Raw genomic sequence first — 16681 nt, 5'->3', positions numbered from 1 at the left:
CTTCTGCTATGTCCATTTTTCCCTCAAGACACTCTGGGTACTGTATGTAATAATCTACGGACAGAATGAGAAAGAATGCATTGCCAGTCTGTGTATAAAATAGTAGAGAAACTTATTTTTCCCCCCAGTAGGCACATAATGAAAAATAAGCTCTCACATTGTCCTCCTGTAGACCAATAGACAATCTGAGCACCACCATTTTGGAGAGCACTCGTGTTAACGATATATTGGAGGGGGAGATATAATATAACTGGAGAAAAAGACCAAGAGTAATCCAAGTTTGTGGTGACTGGAAGGATGAAGGTATAAAATAAAAGAAAACATAGAAAAAGCATACGGATAGACAGTTATGTAAAAAAACCAACAGAGCAAAATGTTCATGGTAATATCTCAGTGATGGGTAAATTACTGTAAAATTCTTTCTGTTTTTCTATACAGTGGAAAATTTTCATAATAATGTATTGGCAAAATATTGAACAAAGAAAGAGGAGCAGGGATTGGAAACAATATAGGGAATACAGCAAGAGGTGAGGAAGAAGCAGATAGAACTCTGAACCTCTGGCCCAGATGATTATGAACAAGGTGCCTGTGACAGAAAGAGGGATGGGGTGACTTTAGAAGAAAGATGTTCAGTTAAGTTTTAAATATGTGTATTAGAGGGGTGCCTGGGTGGCTCAGTTGGTTAAGCGTCCCACTCGGCTCAGGTCATGATCTCACGGTTCGTGGGTTTGAGCCCTGCATTGGGCTCTGTGATGACAGCTCAGAGCCTGGAGCCTGTTTCAGATTCTGTGTCTCCCTCTCTCTCTGCCCCTCCCCCACTCGCACTCTGTCTCCCTCTGTCTCAAAAATAAACATTAAAAAAAGTTTTTTTTAATATGTTTATTAGAAGTGCTACTTAAGCAATTTTTAAAAAAAGTCTCAAATGCAGTAGGAAATACAGAAACAGAAGCCAAAACAGGACAATACTAGAGAGTCAATAAGGGGGCCAGCCAGCTATTGTAAATTAATGGTTAAATCTATGAAAAGAAATACATCGTACAAGGGAAAAGAGAAAAAGGCATAGAACTGCGCTGCAACAATCAGTGGGCAGGAAAAGGAAACGGAGACGAGCAATAGAGACATGCCCAAGAAGACTAAATACCGCATTTCCAAGCTTTAAAAGGTAAAATTCTCTGGGCTTATATATTCTAGTTTAGCTTTACAGGAGATGATTTCACCAGATGGAACTTACTGATGAAAGCCTTTAGACAAGGGAGGTACGTCATAAGAAATGATTTAGGGGCGCCTGGGTTGGCTCAGTTGGTTGAGCGTCCGACTTCAGCTCGGGTCATGATCTCGCAGTTTGTGAGACTGAGCCCCATGCCAGGCTCTGTGCTGACAGAGCCTGCTTGGGATTCTCTTTCTCTCCCTCTCTCTGTCCCTCCCCAGCTCATGTGCTTGCACCCACGGTCTCGAGCTCTCTCTCTCAAACATTACAAAAATAAATAAAACAAATACTTTACATACAACAAAATACAGAGATCTTAAATGCTCAATTATAAGAGAGTTTTGGCAACTGCCATATGCCTTCCTAACTACTGCCCCAAACAAGGTGGAGAATATATTCATTACTCCAGAGAATTATTTCGATTCACCCACTTCCCGGTTTCCCACCTCATTTTCCAACTTCTTGCAGCAAAGATGAGTCTGCCTGTTCTCAGACTTTAATTAACGGATAATTGAGTACCCGTTCTTTTGTTCTGGCTTATTCTATTCAACGTTTCTGAGATTCATCCATGTTGTTGAGTGTTATCAACAGTTTTTTCTTTTTATTGATGAGTAGTATTTCACTGCATGAATATACCAAAAATTGTTTATCCATTCTTCTGTTGATGGATATTTCGGATGTTTCCAGGTCTGTGTTATTATGAATAAGGCTGTCATGATCATTCAGGTGAAGTCTTTTTGGGAACATATGTTTTCATTTCTCTTGAGACAATGCCCTATGGGCAACTGCCAAAAGTTCTCCAAAGTGTTCACATAATTTTACATCTCTACCAACTAGTGAAAGTTCCAGGTGCTCTACAATCTCACCAATCTTTGGTACCCTTCAGTGTATTGGGCTCTAGCCCTTCCAGGGTGTGAATGGCCTCTCACTGTAGTGATGACTAATGATGATAAGCACCTTTTCATGTCCTTATTGTCTATTCTCTTGTCTTCTTTGGTCAAGTGTCCAAGTTCTCTGGCCATTTTAAAAAAACCTTATTGAGGTACAGTTTGCATATTATAAAATTAATCTGTTTTGAATATTCAATTCAATGAGTTTTAATAATTAACTGAGTTGTGAAACCATCACCATAATTCAGTTTAAGAAGATTTCCATCACCCCAGTAAGATCCCTCATGCTGGGGGTGCCTGGGTGGCTCAGTCGGTTAAGTATCTGACTCTTTATTTTGGCTCAGGTCACCATCTCACGGTTCACGAGATTGAGCCCCGTGTCAGGCTCTGTGCTGACAGTGTGGAGGCTGCTTGGGATTCTTTCTCTCTTCCTCTGCCCCTCCCCCGCTCACTCACTCTCTCAAAATAAACATTTAAAAGGAGGGAAAAAAAAGATCCCTCATACTCTTAATCTCTTAATCCCTTAATCTCTATTCCCATCCTCACTGCTGGGCAACCACCAGTAATCTACTTTCTGCCTCTATAGCTTTGCTTATTCCAGACATTTCATATAAATGGAATCATGCAGTAGTTGGCCTTTTGTATCTAGTTTCTGTCGCACAGAATAACACTTTGAGGTTTGCTCATGTTGTAGTATGTATATGATTCCATTCCTTTTTATTGCCGAATAGTATTCTATTACATGATTACACCAGATTTTATCTATCCATTCATTGGCTGATGGACATGTGAATTGTTTCCTCTTTTGGGCTTTTATGAATAATGCTTCTCTGAATATTTACAGGCAAGTCTTTGTGGGCATATGTTTTCATTCCTTTTGGGTAGGTACCTAGAAGTGGAATTGTGAGGAGATACGGTAAATTTATATTTAATATTTTAAGAAACTGCCAAACTGCTTTCCAAAGCAGTTGTACCATTTTACATCTGCCCAGCACCTTATAAGGGTTACCATTTCTTCTCATCCTCACCAATGTTTGTTATTATCTGTTTTTTTCTGATTATACTCATTCTAGTGGATAAAGTGGTATATCACTGTGGTTTTAATTTGCATCTCCCTAATGACTAATGATGTTAAGTATATTTTCTAGTGGTTATTGGACATTTGTGTATCTTCTTTGATGAAGTGCCTACTTAAACATTTTGCTCATTTTAAGGGTTCCTGGGTGGCTCAGTTGGTTAAGCATTTGGACTTCGGATGAGGTCCATGATTTCGTGGTTTGTGGGTTTGAGCCCCATGTCGGGCTCTGACAGCTCAGACCCTGGAGCCTGCTTTGGATTCTGTATCTCCTCTCTCTCTGCCCCCCCCCCATTTGTGCTCTATCAAAAAAATTTTTTTTAAATAATTAAAAAAAATAAGTATTTTGCTCATTTTTAATTTTGGGTTTTTGTCTTATTAATGAGTTATAACTGTTCTTTATAGATTCAGGATACAATTCCTTTGTCAGATACATATTGCAAAACCTGGGGCTTTGACTATTCATTTTCTTAATGGTGTCTTTTGATGAATAAAAATTTAAAATTTTTATTAAGTCCTACTTATCAAGTTTTACCTTTTGTCTTTTTTTAAGTAGGCACCATACCCAGCATGAAGCCCAACACAGGGCCTGAACTCATGACGCTACAATCAAAACCTGAGTTGAGATCAAGAGCTGGACATTTAACTGACTGAGCCACCCATGTGTCCCTCAAGTTCTTCTTTTATGGCTCATGTTTTTTGTGGTCTGTATAAGAAATCTTTGCTAATCCCAAAGTTATGAAAATATTCTCCTAAATTTTCCTCTAAAAGCTTCATGGTTCTAGCTTTTATGATTGGGTCTTTGATTCATCTGAAAGTGATTTTTGTGTATGGAGTCAGGTACAGTTGACGTTCATTTTTCCTCATGAGTACGCAGTTTTCCCAGCACCACTTGATAAAGATCCTCCTCTTATATTGAATTGATTGGCACCTGGGATGCAGTTTAAGTGATCACATATTGTGCATCTATTTCTGGATGCTCTGCTGTGTTCCAATGGTCTGCTTGTCTATCCTGTGTCAATACCACACGGCCTTGATTATTGAGCTTTACACTAACTCTTCAAATCTGGTTGCCTACGTCCCTTACCTCTGCCCTTTTTAAGACTATTTGGCTAACTGGGGCCTTGTATTTCTATATGTATTTTAGAACTGGCCTGTCAATTTCTTTAAGACAGACTTACAGGATTTTTATTGGGATTGTATGGAATCTAGATACCAATTTAGGGAAAACGAACATCATTAACAATACTGTGTCATTCAATCTATGAACACAGTGTATCTCTTTAATTATTTAAGTCTTCATTAAGTTCTTGCAGGGATGTTTTGTAGTTTTCAGTTTATCTCGTGCGTCTTTCAGTAGGTTTGTACATCTTTAGTAGATTTGCTCCAAGGTAATTTTTCTTTATATCATTGCAAACAATTTTAAAATAATTCCATTTTCCAATTGGTTGTTCCTAGAAAAACTTTTAATATTGCAATCATGCTGAATGAAATGTGTAACTTTTTTTTTTTTAATAGATTGGAGTTCAATCTATAGGAGGACTATCTGAACCTCATTCTTAGCCATTCATCTTTTTTTTAATGTTTATTTATTTTTGAAGGAGAGAGAGATAGAGCATGAGCAGGGGAGGGGCAGAGAGAAGAGAGAGACACAGAATCTGAAACAGGTTCCAGGCTCTGAGCTGTCAGCACAGAGCCTAACACGGGGCTCGAACCCATGAGCCATGAGATCATGACCTGAGCCCAAGTCAGATGCTTAACTGACTGAGCCGCCCAGGCACCCCATAGCACCTTTATTTTTTTAACCAAGGTAATAATAGGTACCTTTTAGGTAATAAAGGTAATTACCTTTTAGGTAATAAAGGCACCTTTATTTTTTTAACCAAGGTAAATAATTTCTGATGCAGTGATACAAAATGAATGCAAATTTTATTCATCCTCACTCTATATTCAAGAAGGGATAGCAAACAATTTTGGTTGGGGTAAATTCTATATTTATGTATAAGACTAGACTATTAGACACTGTGTATTACACATAAGACAGGCAAGTATTATTATCTAAGAATTCTTAGAGAAATTTTTCTACTAAGCAGTAAAAATTGTGTGTGGGCAGGAATGGCAGGTTGGGGTACATTAGAGATTTTCATTGAGTTTCTACTGACAGTCTAAATGAAAGATTAGCCGAGGCACGTGGGTGGCTCAGTCGGTTAAGCATCTGACTTCAGCTCAGGTTTCCTAAGTTCGAGCCCCACATCAGGCTCTGTGCTGACAGCTTGGAGACTGGAACCTGCTTCTGATTCTGTGTCTCCCTCTCTCTGCCCCTCCCCTGCTCAGGCTCGCTCTCAAAAAAATAAACATTAAAAAAAATATATAAAGAACTGAGTGAAAGAGTAGCCATAAATAATAGCATATCTGTCCTAGTGATACTAAATTAAATATATTTTTGAAGGTTCAACAGCCATGATGAAGCTACCCTGTGGTGGAGAATGTATCTAACTTATGAAAATACTTGTTTAGAAATTTTAAAATTTGTCTTTAAAACAAATGTAAAACAAAGGGCAATGTATTTTTTTTAAGACTTTCAAAAAAGATTTCATTGTATAATCCTCAAAAAGAGAGAAATAAAGTCTCTCATAAAATTAGATGCAATGACATAATTATCAGGGTCAGCTGAGTACAATATCCACCCATTGGTTATGTGCTTCTGCACATTACGGTTTTTAGGGTTTTGGAAAAGTCACTAAGCAAGAAGAACAACGTGGGATTAAGAGGATAAGTACAGTATAAAAGATTTCTGAATCTCTACCTCCATCTTCACAGTCTTCAGGGGCTTTGGCTTTCTTACAAAGACGAGGATCCAACCAGGTGGTTGTCTTGGTATTGTGGCTGCAGAATAAAGATTTCAGTTAGAAACAGTAAGATAAAGAGGGAGAAAAGTATTTCAAAAGCAAAGATCAAAAGTGACTAAAAGGTATGATGTTTGCACATTTATCTCTGCCAGGCTCTGTTCGTACACTTCGGATTCGATAATCCTACTTTCTCAGTCTGCTACTTTGAAATTGCCATAAAGGGAAGGTAATGCCAGAGGTACTAATTTGAGAAAGACGACTGTAGGGAAGGGGTGAAATTCCAAGTACAGGCTACCAGATGCTTATTTAAGCAGTCAGAAATGTTTCAAAGGGTGGGGACATAGCCCCATCCTGTGCATTATCCAGTCGAAAAAGCTGCACTAAAACCCTTGTTTGGTGCTGGCTGAATTCCTCCCTCCCTCCCTTCAAAAAAACACCGTATTTCTTGAGTACCTGTGATGTGTGGGCATTGTGCTGAGAGCTGGGAAGATAGTGATGAACAGACAGATTCGCTGCCCTCAAAAGGGCTCTTTAAAATAAGAGTTTAACAAAATAAAAAGTTTCCAAGCGTCTTTCTGCGACATGCAAGTAAAAATGATGGGTATAGGGGCGCCTGGGTGGCACAGTCGGTTAAGCGTCTGACTTCAGCCAGGTCACGATCTCGCGGTCCGTGAGTTTGAGCCCCGTGTCAGGCTCTGGGCTGATGGCTCAGAGTCTGGAGCCTGTTTCCGATTCTGTGTCTCTCTCTCTCTCTGCCCCTCCCCCGTTCATGCTCTGTCTGTCTCTGTCCCAAAAATAAATAAACGTTGGGAAAAAAAAAAATGATGGGTATAGTTAGTTAAACTCTACTCTACAAAACAAAGTTTTCATCGGTATGGATCATACGCTGAATACAGAAAAGAAAGCAGGAACCAAAAGACTCCCTCCATCTATCCCTCACACACATTCCTTTTTAGAAAGCAGGCCACAGACGCTTTCCAAGAGCAATGCCACCATTCAGCAGATACTAATTCTAAACCCAAACCATCGCACTGCTGCGTAGACAAACAGTGTTATAGTTTAAACATCTGAAATAGGCGGATATTAAAGAAAGAAATAACTGGAGGAAATTATACGGGAAGACAACAAAATGTAAATTGAAGTTATAATCAAAGTAGTATGAGAATATCATTCCTTGATGTCTTTATAATGAGATAAACTCCCTAATCTGTATGTTAATTACTCTTAGGAAATTAAGCCAACGGTTTCAGGGAATTAATCATATCTTCTATGCCTTTCCTAACTCCTGAGCTAACCAGGGCTGTGTGCAACCCCTTCTTACACATTGCCAGGTATGACAGCAGCTGGTAGACTGTGGTAGAAACACTTGGGTGTGCTGAATAACGGATAATCGAACCAGAGAAACTGGGGTTGTTTCTAGAAAGACTGTTACGCATTCTGTCAGAGATGGTTTCTCCACACTCAAGCCAGTTAAATAGATTTTAGCAACATGAAAAGGATCAGGACTCTAAAGAGGCTTAGCAGCATGTAGATTGTTAGGGAAAAAAAAATCATGCATGTATCTTGCTAGACCAAATTCACAACTGTTACTTGAGAAAAGCTTAACACTTTGGTTCCAAGGACCCCAAATGTTTATTGCTAAGTTAGCAAATGTAGGCTATCTCCTAGGACTTTACCCAGTATTTCCCAAGGCAAAGAAATGCCTGTAGGAGCTATCCCTAAAACATGACAGCTAAAAGCTACAGACCTAGATTAATATTCTTTTCTTACAGATGCATGATTTAATAGCAGCAGTAAGACAGATCAAATACATTAGCTATAGCAAACAAAAGAGCTTTGTGTAGCAGCAAATAATATTTGGCTATCTTGCGGTTATGAACCCTTAATCAGATATATGGTTTGCAAATATTTTCTCGTATCCTGCAGGTTGCTTTTTCACTCGTTGATTGCTTCCCTTTGCTGCATAGTTTTTAAGTTTGATGAAGTCCCATTCGTCTACTTCTGCTTTTGTTGTCTGCAGTTTTTGTGTCATATCCAAGAGGTCCTTGCCAAAGTCAATGCCATGAAACCTTGCCCCTGTGTCTTCTAGGAGTTTTATAGTTTCAGGTCTTATATTTAGGTCTTTAATGTATTTTAATAATATTCAACCATAAAGGCATTTCTTTTATAAATTCCCTCCCCTCTCTGTAATCTACTACTTTATCCCCATTTGCAGGATAAAGTACTGTCAGATTCAAGGTCTCATACGCTGCTTCTAAAGATAATCTAGCCTCTTCTAATGACTCTACAACTTACTTGGGGATTTATTTCTAAAATCATAATGAAAGTCCAAAGTTTAAATTACCCTTGAGAAACCCCTTAAATTATCCACAGAGAAGAATATACCTGATTTTTTCTATTCTGCATAATCCTTGTCATTAACGTTTATGTAAGTGTATAATGTAAGTAATAATGTACCATATATGGTAAAAACAATACAATACACACAAAATCTACATGTTTTAAATACTAAAATCTCCTTGGTAAAGCAAGATGCTCATTCTATGGGAAGGATGTGGAATTTGGGACCAAATGAAGAAACAGATTCAAGTCTCCCACTCCTAATTCATTTTTAAGTACATGTTCCTTGACTGCAGTATCCAGCCCTCAATATTTTAACTGTTACTTAACTGTTATACTCTATAACTTCACTGCATTCATATTCTACCTCTGGGCAAATTATTTTAAAGATGAGAATGACAGCTGCGTTAGAACATAAAAATGCTTCACAATGAAACTTCCAAAAAATCATTTATTCATACTGATGATATAAAAATCATTTATTATATTATTCTCTGGTCTAAACCATATAAAATTTTAGGTTGATCAAATACATGTGGTTCTATATCTCTATAAATATATTTTATATTAATAGTGCTTTCTCATAAATTAGGTTTTATCAATTTATATTGTACCAATTAGTCTGAGGATCAATGATGGTTCCCACCTATATTATTCAACTACACTGCTTGAATGCATCTAGAACTGAAAATATTAAGCTCAGATAATAAATATGTCCTCCCTCCAGATGATGGTAATTCTTGAAATGCTCATTAAGTTAAGTTAGCCAATCTACCAAAAGTTTAAAAAAACAGCCAGGCAAAATACTCTTCATTCCTACATTTTTCATTATTCATGACAAACCTGTTTTTAATCCTCTTGTTTTTAAAAAACCAGAAGTCAAATACACTATTCCTTTATCCAAGTCAAATAAAAATGAAATAGCATCCAGGGAAATCATCAGATTTAGGATCAACTGTTACTTGTATGAAAAAAAATATATATTTTTAATGTTCATTTATTTTTGAGAGAGACAGAGCAGGAGTTGGGAGGGGCAGACAGAGAAGGAGACACAGAATCTGAAGCAGGCTCCAGGCTCCGAGCTGTCAGCACAGAGCCCAATAGGGGGCCTGAACTCACAAACCGGGAGATCATGATCTGAGCTGAAGTCAGATGCTCAACTGGCTGAACCACCCAGGCGCCCCAATCTTTTTAAAGAAATATAAAAGAAATGGAAGCCTTGTGAAATGAGAATTTAAAAATGTTAAGACAAGCCTCACCGTGACGGGGCGTGTTAGAAGAGATACAGACATTTGCTTACTCAATGAAGTAGATCATCCCCGTGTCGGTGTAGGCCATTTCCCAGTTTTTGGGCAGTGGTTCCAGGTTCTCATCTCTCATCATATAATTTCTGAAGTCCATGGAGCTATTTGTTTGGTTATAACTCGGGACAGTCTTCATCCAATCAGAGGACTCAGAATGCCTCTCTCTGTTTTCTGCCATTCAAAACAGAACAGTGTGCAAAGTAAGTAAAGTTACATTCTCTTCAGACAGCTCTCTGCACTTCTGACAAAATACCAAACATTCACTGCAAATTTCCTTGTATAATATGTCCATGTTCGGCTGTAAAATTTTTGAAGTGACAAACATACTAAATTTTTTTCATTTGCTAAGTGACATTAACCCAGGATAGCATCTCTGATGTCGTCTGGGAAAGAAGCAAAAAATAACACTGGAATCAATTCAGTACATAGTGAATACATATCTGTCACAGTACTACCAGCGACAGCAGCTGCAGTGGCTCTTATGCTGTCCTTTTATAATTCCAGGCTCTAGTTTAACTCATAATCTTCACAGCAACCCTGTTTATTATTTACTAATTCTAATAATTTATCAATATTAATTATATTTATTATACTATTTATCCCTCCTATTCTGTTTTACAGATTATAGATGAGGACACTAAGGCACAGTGAGGTTTCAGTCAAGGTCAAGCAGCTAATGATAGCAAAGTTGGGTTTCACAGCAATAGCACTGCTAGGAATTTACCCAAGGGATACAGGAGTGCTGATGCATAGGGGCACTTGAACCCCAATGTTTACAGCAGCACTCTCAACAATAGCCAAATTATGGAAAGAGCCTAAATGTCCATCAACTGATGAATGGGGAAAGAAATTGCGGTTTATATACACAATGGAGTACTACGTGGTAATGAGAAAGAATGAAACATGGCCCTTTGTAGCAACGTGGATGGAACTGGAGAGTGTGATGCTAAGTGAAATAAGCCATACAGAGAAAGACAGATACCATGTTTTCACTCTTATGGGGATCCTGAGAAACTTAACAGAAACCCATGGGGGAGGGGAAGGAAAAAAAAAAAAAAGAGGTTAGAGTGGGAGAGAGCCAAAGCATAAGAGACTCAAAAAAAAAAAAAAAAAAAAAGCATAAGAGACTGTTAAAAACTGAGAACAAACTGAGGGTTGATGGGGGGTGGGAGGGAGGGCAGGGTGGGTGATGGGTATTGAGGAGGGCACCTTTTGGGATGAGCACTGGGTGTTGTATGGAAACCAATGTGACAATAAATTTCATATATTGAAAAAAAAACAAAAAAAAACAAAGCATAAGAGACTCTTAAAAACTGAGAACAAACTGAGGGTTGATGGGGGGTGGGAGGGAGGAGAGGGTGGGTGATGGGTATTGAGGAGGGCACCTTTTGGGATGAGCACTGGGTGTTGCATGGAAACCAATTTGACATTAAATTTCATATATTGAAAAAAAAAAGAGTATTTGACAAACTGCAAAAACAAAAACAAAAACAAAGTTGGGTTTCAAATCTAAGTGGTTCATGCTCTTAACAGCTATACCAATCTGTCTCATACACATTTAACACAGGTCTTTAAAATAATACTAGTTTTTTTTTAATTACACTCAACAGACTTCCTATTGCTAAATGTAATTCTGTTGGTAATATTAAAGTCCTTTTAGAGTCCCAGAGTCCATAACGTAAGTAAGAATAAAATTTGGTTACTGTCTAGGGAATTCACAATTCATGCACTTAAACCTCATTTCTAGACTTATGAGGTAACAACTCCAAACTGCAGGCAATGCCTTGGAATCAAGAATCTTAGAAGAGCCTTTAGGTATCATTACATATAGTACTTCTACTCCAACTGTCCTTTATCCAAACGAGTTCTATAATCCATTAATACTACCTACTACCTTTCACGGTCCCTCGTCGTATCTTTATTGCCCTACTCATGTAACTGAAATTCCATGATCAAGCATGATAATCGCTCCCTTGCAAACAAACACTACTACTGATTCTTTTGCCTCAAACTTACTTCATCATACATGCCCAGCTGAACAATAATAACTCTGCTTACATCTTTCCCCCTGCTCTACAGCAGCACATGTAGCTGAATACAGGCAACACTAACTAGTTCACTTTTGATTTATGACCACTAAGCTCAAGAGGGCATTTAACGATGTATGATAATCACAGGAAATTTTAGTCCATTCACTCTGCCACTCTCCCAGATAACCATTTCATACCTTCCTTCTCCTTAAATCTACCATTACTTCTCCCTTATCCCTAATCTCATTTGGATGACTTTGTTTCCTGCACACAGCTAAATCCAATGATCAATTCTCAGTAACCATCTTATGTGAGCTATCAGTGGCATCTGAGAGTTTATCATTCTCTTTCCCTGGCTTCCAGGACACTCTACCCTCCTGGTGCGCTTTCTATCTCACTGGCTTTTCTCAGTCTCCCCGAGCTCCATGTATTAGAGGCCTTCTCAGGGTTCAGTCTTTGGACCTTTTCTCTTCTCTTTCTATACTTACTCTCTTGTGGATCTCATTCAGTGTCATTACTCTGCAATGACAGCTCTACACGCCGTATGCTGATGATGTCCACACATGCATCTTCAGACCAGCCATAGACCTTTAAATCCAAGCTCAAACATGACATTTCCATCTGGCTGTCTAGTGAGCATCTCAAGCTCAAATACCCCAGTGTGATCCCCTAACACCCTTTGCCAACCCAAACTGACTCCTCTTTAAATCTACCTCATCTCAATAAATGCAACTCCATTCTTCCAGATATTTAATCTAAAACCCATGAAATGATCTTTGTTCTCTTGGGCCTCATATCCAGTCTGTCGGCAAATGTTACTCATTTGTAAGTGGCTCAGGCCACTTCCTACCTGTCACGCTTTAATCAGGTCCAAACCAATATTTCTCACTTAAATTACAACCTCTTAACTAGCATCGCTGTTCATGCCCATGCCCTCCTACTGCCTGTTTTTTTTAATTTAATTTAATTCTATTTTATTTCATTTCTTTAGAGGGTGAGAGCAGGGGAGGGGCAGAGGGAGTGGGAGAGAGTGAATCCCAAGAAGGCTCCCTGCTCAGTGTGGAGTCTGACGCAGGGCTCGCTCTCACAACCGTGAGATCATGACCTGGGCCAAAATCAAAAGTCAGACACTTAAGCAACTGAGCCACCCAGACGCATCATCCTACTGCCTATTTTCAATGTGAAGCAAGAATCAGTTTATTAAAATCTGTTTTATCCAGTTATGCTTCTACTCAAATCCCTAAGTGGTTTCTCATCTCAAAATAAAAAGCAAATTCTTTTTTTAAAAAAGCCAAATTCTTCCAACGACCTATAAGATCGTATGTAATACACGTTTCCACATCCCCCAACCATTATCTGACTGACTTCATTGCTTATTATTTTATTCCCTTCCATCACTCGCATCCAACACATATAATGCACTGTCCACACTGTATCCAACTATATTGGTCTTCTTGCCTTTGTCGGAATATTCCAGGTATACTCCCACCTCAGGGCATTTGTATTAAGAATTCCCTCTGGCTGGGATGTTTTTCTCCTGGATATTTTGAGCTTACACCCCCACTTCTTTCAAAGTCCTCTTCTCAGTGAGATCTTTTCTGCCGCTCTATTTAAAACCACAAACTTTGGTCACCACTATCTTTTATCCTTTTCCCCCTCTGCTTTTTTCTCTTTAGCACTCTCTAATATATGCTATTCATCTATGTTGGATAATTCTGTCTCTTCCCACTAGAAGGCAAAGTTCATAAAGACAGGGGCTTTTGTCTGTTTTGTTCGGTATTTTATTTCTAGCTGTTAGAAAAATGCCTAGCACTTAGCCTAGCAGGTGCTCAATAAATATTTGTTGAATGCATAGTTTTAATAAAACACAGGATTCATTCTCCAGGCAAAAAAAAAAAAAAAAAAAAAAAAAAAAGTGACAGAAATTAAAACTCACTCAATGTGGAAATCAATCTGAAAGAGAGTTACATTCCTGGGATAGAAGTATTTTGCAGAAAAGCAAAAGCAAATATATGATCTCTAATACTTTTCTGATTATGGTTCAAAGTGACTGTGGAAAGGAGTTTGCTTAATAGCCAATGACTTGAAAATACTGTTCATATAGTAAACACCTTAGAAAAAAAATGTTAGCATTATTACATAACATATGTCATCCTACATGGGTATATCAGCATTCTTACATTAATTCTTCAGCAATATATAAAATAATATACAGGGGCGCCTGGGTGGCGCAGTCGGTTAAGCGTCCGACTTCAGCCAGGTCACGATCTCACGGTCTGTGAGTTCGAGCCCCGCGTCGGGCTCTGGGCTGATGGCTCGGAGCCTGGAGCCTGTTTCCGATTCTGTGTCTCCCTCTCTCTCTGCCCCTCCCCTGTTCATGCTCTGTCTCTCTCTGTCCCAAAAATAAATAAACGTTGAAAAAAAAATTAAAAAAAAAAATAATAATAATAATATACAACATTGTTGGGGGGGGCGCCTGGGTGGCTCAGTCGGTTGAACGTCTGACTCTTGATTTCAGATCAGGATCTCACGCGGTTCACAAGATCGAGCCCCATGTTGCGCTCTGCATTGACACTGCAGCGCCTGCTTGGGATTCTCTCCCTCTCTCTATGCCCCTTCCCCATTTGTGCTAAGTAAATAAATAAACTTTAAAATAAGTTAAACAAAATAATGTACATATTGGTATATACACAAATAAATCTTTACCTAGTCTCTCCCTACTTACCTCCCCTCAAATTGTCAATTTTTTAAAGCAGGAGTTCTAGTTCCCAATTGCAACACACAAATGCACATTTCTGCAACTTTCAGTAAGTGAACAACTACGGTTAGTATTAATTCAGAAAAGACCAAGGCTTTTTCGTCATGACTTTTATTGTTTTTTCATTAAAATATTCTGAATATTTTCTCTTACAAAGAAGTGTATAATCCAGGGGAAGTGTCCTATGGTATCTACATGCAAGTGATAGTATACAACTGCCTCCCACTCTTGGATATACTCCCTTTATTTACTATTGAAAAAAAAAATTTTTTTTTTTAATGTTTATTTATTTTTGAAGGAGAGAGAGAGCATGAGCGGGGAGGGTCGGAGAGAGGGAGACACAGAATCCGAAGCAGGCTCCAGACTGAGCTGTCAGCACAGAGCCTGCTGCGGGGCTCGAACCCACAGACCATGAGATCATAACCTGAGCCAAAGTCAGACACTTAATTGACTGAGCCACCCAAGCGCCCCAAACATTACCATCAAAAAGTTAGTAACATCTGGTTTAACAACTGGCTTCCATGACAAGCATAAAACGATGAAGGTTACAGACAGGCTTCTCTCTAGAGGAACTGCAGTGGTCACCAAAAGGCTCTTCATTAGAAGTAAAAACAGGGGGCGCCTGGGTGGCTCAGTCAGTTAAGTGTTCGACTTCGGCTCAGGTCACGATCTCACGATTTGTGAGTTCGAGCCCCTCATCGGGCTCTGTGCTGACAGCTCAGAGCCCGGAGCCTGCTTCGGATTCTGTCTCCTTCTCTCTCCGCCCCTCTGTGTCTCCTTCTCTCTCCGCCCCTCCCCAACTTGTGCTCTGTCTCTCTGTGTCTCTCAAAAAATAAATAAACGTAAAGGAGTAAAAACAGAACATTTCTCCCCCTCAAATTAAGAACACAGAAGTTCCGGGGCGCCTGGGTGGCGCAGTCGGTTAAGCGTCCGACTTCAGCCAGGTCACGATCTCGCGGTCCGTGAGTTCGAGCCCCGCGTCGGGCTCTGGGCTGATGGCTCGGAGCCTGGAGCGTGTTTCCGATTCTGTGTCTCCCTCTCTCTCTGCCCCTCCCCCGTTCATGCTCTGTCTCTCTCTGTCCCAAAAATAAATAAACGTTGAAAAAAAAAAATTAAAAAAAAAAAGAAAAAAAAAAAAAAAGAACACAGAAGTTCCTATATTGGGACAGGTTCATGGTCTCTAATCCCAGTCTCAAACATTTAAAAATGTTAACAGACTTAATTTTGTGGGAGAGCAATGCTCCCCTTAAGAGTATGATGAGTTCCCTTAACATCCGCTAAAGAATTAGACATGAATTCACCTAAACCTTTTTAGACCTGTTTTCAGTCTCTACACCCAAATATACTGGGGTCATTAATGTCAAACATATTATGTGGCATAACTACATGAGATGTTAGGACAATAAAACAGAACTCACACTCTGGAGGACACAAATGAATATATTAAGACAGTCAATACAATATATGCAGCAAATTTTAGTGGATGATGAGTAAAAACATCAGAGGCTTTGGGAAAATAATATGGTAATGGGTTCTGCAAATTTGGGGATGTGATCAAATTCATTCATTTACTGGGTATCAATAAAATACTTTTTTAGTTCCTACTTTGTGCCAGGCACGGTTCATGGTGCAAGGGATACAACAATGATGCATGCAAACCTTCCAGCCCTTATGAAGCTCATATTCTAGTGTTTTGAATAAAAATATTATAATAAATAGCACTAAAATTAGTTCTGCTGTAATTCTGTGGCTTCCCACTTCTACTCTCAATTAGCAGGGTAAGAATCTCCTAAGCAACCACATTAGTTAGGGGTGCTCAAAAGATTCTCCACCACTAAATATCTGTTGGTTTTGCATTTAATGAAAAATAAGAGAGTCAGGTTTGGAAATTTTCTTTGGGTGATTAAGAATTTAAATTCAACATATTGCTAACAAATCTTTCAGGTAATTTTTACTGGCATGTTTCTGATCCCCTGCATTTTTAGTTGAAGGCTGAGTCTTAAAACTACATTTTGTTTTTATCCTATAAAGTAGGACTCACGCCAACAGGATTCCCATATCTTGGAGCCTCAAATATTTCGAGTCGCAGGGTAATGGCATATCATGTTATTAGTAATGACAGCTTATTATTGACTTATCCAAACTTCCACTTGGTACAACTCACTTCAGCCTATTAGATGGCTGCCAGATGGTTCCATACACAACCTTTTAGAAAAAAATTAGAATTG

The 16681-nt window shown here is 38.8% G+C and overlaps 1 protein-coding gene across 3 annotated transcripts in view; it reads right to left on the bottom strand.

The window, feature by feature from the left end:
- The window catches only part of MAGI3 (membrane associated guanylate kinase, WW and PDZ domain containing 3), a 250064-nt gene that overhangs the window by 64997 nt on the left and 168386 nt on the right, over positions 1-16681 (bottom strand). For all 3 annotated transcript variants that reach the window (XM_086717871.1, XM_086717872.1, XM_086717874.1), the window contains exons 5-6: positions 9662-9836; positions 5979-6058 (exon numbers count right to left, since the gene is read on the bottom strand). In XM_086717871.1, coding sequence (XP_086573997.1) covers positions 5979-6058; positions 9662-9836 — 255 coding nt within the window. The remainder of the gene's footprint in view (positions 1-5978; positions 6059-9661; positions 9837-16681) is intronic.

The sequence above is a fragment of the Puma concolor genome, chromosome C1 (assembly GCF_028749965.1).
Source record: "Puma concolor isolate L17-30 chromosome C1, mPumCon1.1.hap2, whole genome shotgun sequence".
Lineage (NCBI taxonomy): Eukaryota > Metazoa > Chordata > Mammalia > Carnivora > Felidae > Puma > Puma concolor.
Note: the sequence above shows the minus strand (reverse complement) of the source record. Positions and strands in the feature narration are given on the sequence as shown.